Raw genomic sequence first — 3,553 nt, 5'->3', positions numbered from 1 at the left:
TACACCACGAGGAGGTGAGACCATGGGCCAGTGGGGCAAACAGCTGCATGCCCCAAATGGGACATCCCCACCTCCACTGATGGTGACTCCCAGGGCCAGATAACCCCCTGTTGTGATGCCAACAGGAGACTGAGCTTCTGCCAACCAGGGAGATGGCCTGGTAGCTCCCACTCAAGAGACATCCTACAGCAGGCTTGTTATTTGCATTGCTTTGAAACTGAGAGGAATTCCAAGCTTCCTTGTTCCAGGTTTTACCACCAGGAAGATCATTCTTTTCTTTTTTTAACCCCACTTCCTCCCATTTCATGCCCTTTCCATCCAGCAGCCTGTGACGTGCTGACAATCTATTCCTTGTCCCAAAACTTTCTCCCAGAACTTCTGTAGAAAGGACATTCTGCCTGGTTGGTGGTTTTGTTGGTGTTGGTTGGTTTTCTTTTTGTTTTGTTTGTTTGTTTGTTTTCAAACGTAGCTTTAAGGCAAAAGTTTGGCAATGCAAAGCAAAGTCTACATAAGGCCGCATGACTTGGATTTGCAACTCAGAACCTGACAGCTCAAAAGAAACAAAAATAATTCCTTATCTTAAATAGTCAACTTTTTGCTCCAAGAACTTGTTTTGTTCTCAAGGAAAAGGAAAAAAAAAAAAAAAAAGACTCTTCAGATCCCAAAGAAAATGTTCTTATTGTTCTGGGCAGTCTGGACAAGCTAATGAGACTGAAGTTCAAAGAGTAACTCAAGTAGGGAAGAAAAAAAAGAAAGAGCTCTAGGGGTAGACATCAGTGTTGGGGTTTTTTTCCCTTAGGAATCCAGTGATGAGACAGACCCCAGCCAGGGGTCTCCTCTTTAGCTTTAGCACAGTGAAATCCGTCCCAATGGGAGAAGGTAGAATGGTTGCATTTGTTGAATGAGTAAAAAGTGCATTTTGATTTTGCTCAGATTCTACATGTATGTTCTAATACCTAAGCGATTGTTTTGCTTTGTTGGTTGGGGTTTGTTGGGGTTATTTTTTTTCTCTCCCTTTTGGTACCAGGACGCCAGGTGGGTATTACCGGTGTTTGGGTGGTATCACCACGAGGGGTGGTCCATCCTTTGGCCTCCACATGAGTACCTGAGCATCGTTGGCATTGGGTTTGACAAGGGCACTGGGTGGTATTGGCTCATTCTTGCTAAGGACCTGGGGCTGCTCTTGAGCAGAGGGCTCCTGCAGCTTGGCACGCTGCCCCAGGGGCCTGCTGGGGTTCACCTCGATGCCCAGCCTCATGCGCCACTTGATAGTCTGCAAGGTCACCATCTCGTTGGTGGCCGTGTTGGTGGCCACCAGCCAGGTGGTGAAGCTCTGATCCCGGTGGATGCTCGTCAGTTTGGCCACGTTGCTCTCGCTGACGGGCACGGCCCACGTCACGCTGGGGTAGAAGTTGTCGTTCATGCTGATGCTGAACTTGGACTCCTTCTTGGTGGGACCCACGATGGTGCAGGTTTCTGTCGTGTTTCCATACCAGGGATAGTTCACTCCATCTGAGTCACTGATGGCCTGGATTTTACCATCCAATAGATCTGGAAGCTCCCAACTTGACCTGCCATAATCAACAACAAGTTATGGATAATGCATTAGTTAGTTAGTTTAGAAACATGCAGGAGCTCGAGGAAGGAGCTGTGAACACATCCCCCTTTCAGCTTTTGCTGGAATTTGTGCCTTTCATGCCACCCTGCTGAAGGAGCTCATCCCTGCCACTAAAACCGTGTCTGCACATTTCCAGAGCATGAAAGTCTCTCCTGTTAAACACCACTGAGGAACCACCAGCCTGCAGGGCCAGGGCTTCCCTTGCAGGGGCTGGTGGCTGCCTGGAGTGCTTGAAAATATGTTGGTGTTTAAATAAGGCTGCAAAGGGCAGGTGCTCAGGAAAGCTCCAGCCTTGGAGGAGATGCAGTGGTGCAGGTGTCCTCCTGCAGCTCTTTGGCAGGGCTGAACACCAGGACTCCTCCAGCTCCATGTTTGGGATCTGGTGCCAGTGGGAGCAGGGCTCAGGGCTGGGTTTCTTCTCCTCACTAGTGCCAAATCTCCCATGTTGGCAGAAGAATGGGTGAGCTGAGTGCTGGTCCTGGGAGGGAGGTGACAGGAGAGCCCACTGAAATGCATCAAGTCAGAACAAGGACTCAGCTGGACCCTGAAGCTTCTCACCACCCCTTTCTGCTCTTTCTTTTCAGTCCCAACCTGCCAACACTGGTTTTCTCTCTGGATCAGCCCATCCCTCCCTGCTGCCTGCCTGGTGCTGGATGTGTCACCCACCCTGCTCTGGTGCAGAGGCCACTCAACAGCTCTGGGCTGGGGATGGAGTCACCAGAGGAACCACCTCAGCCAGCTCTGTGTGCTGTGCCTGCCAGGCTGACACACAGGGCAGCCTTTCCAGCAAGAGAGTGAGTGAAAACAGTCCCCAGGCACCTCCTAGTGCTGATACACTGATTATTTTTCATTTATTTTGTTTATTTTTTATTAACTTCCAATTGAATTTTTAAGATCAGATTTGCCAGTAGAAGCAAACTGCTGTAAATGCCTCAGGAAAAATGAAAGGGGTGAGGTATTTGCAGAGTAAAGGCACTAAGGTCCTATAACCACAGCCCGTGTGCTCAGCAGGTGCCAGGGATTTTAAGGACATTCTTTTCAAAGCCAGGCTGGGAGAGGTGGCTCCAATTTACCCTCTCCCAGCAGTTCCCAGCCTGGCATTTGCACTTGATCCCCCCCTGCCATGGGGCTGGAGTGCTGGGCTGGGCACCAGCCCCCTGCTGTGCCCTGGGACACGGTTGATCTTGGGAGGGGGACACTGGGGACACGCTGAGGCTCAGCAGGGTGACAGCCCCAGCCTTTCCTAAGTCCAGTGCTGTGGCTTAAAATAGCCCCCTGTGTGTGTGAGGGGGGGATGTGTCAGGCAGTGCTTCAGGACCAGTTCCTCCTCCTCTCCACTGGCCAGGACTGATGTGACTGTCCATACAGCTGTTCTGATTGTTAATTAGTTAATGACCAGGAGGTGCCTCCGTGTTTGTAACCACTGGCTCGTTGGCTGTAAATGTCTGGTTGTTGCTGGAGGGTCCTGTGGGGGTTTTAAGGATCACAAAGCTGTTATCTATATACTTCTTTTTCATGGGAGCAGAGGGGGTTCCTGGCTAAAATCCCTCCTGTGCCCTGGTAGGAGTCAGGTGAAGGGCTGCACCGGGTGGGAGGTGGCTGGTCTGCAGGTTGGATGGGCTGGCAGGAACCTGGGAGGGGGGCTGCAGGGCTGCTCGGGGGGGCTGCAGGGATGCTTGGAGGGATGCTTGGGGGGCTGCAAGGATGCTCAGGGGAGACAGGGATGCTTGGGGGGCTGCAAGGATGCTGTGAGCAGCAGGACTGGGGGGTAGCAGCTGCAAGGGTTACACAAATGTGACGTCTCCCCTCCGGGGGCTGCAGCAACCCCTCCTCTCCTCCTCTCCCCTCCTCTCCTCCCGAGCGCGCAGCAGCAGGCAGAGGGAGTCCTTGCCCTGGAAGAAAATATGTGGCGAAAGCAGCCAAAAGGAGATCCCT

At 51.9% G+C, this 3,553-nt stretch overlaps 1 protein-coding gene across 1 annotated transcript in view; it reads right to left on the bottom strand.

Annotated features, from left to right (window-relative positions):
• Positions 1-1,042: 1,042 nt before the first annotated feature.
• FAM78A (family with sequence similarity 78, member A) overlaps positions 1,043-3,553 on the bottom strand; it is an 8,939-nt gene continuing 6,428 nt past the window's right edge. Inside the window, 1 exon segment of the mRNA XM_009998885.1 lies at positions 1,043-1,571. Coding sequence (XP_009997187.1) covers positions 1,043-1,571 — 529 coding nt within the window.

The sequence above is a fragment of the Chaetura pelagica genome, unplaced genomic scaffold (assembly GCF_000747805.2).
Source record: "Chaetura pelagica isolate M959 unplaced genomic scaffold, ChaPel_1.0 scaffold405, whole genome shotgun sequence".
Lineage (NCBI taxonomy): Eukaryota > Metazoa > Chordata > Aves > Apodiformes > Apodidae > Chaetura > Chaetura pelagica.
This window is presented reverse-complemented; position numbering and strand designations above follow the sequence as displayed.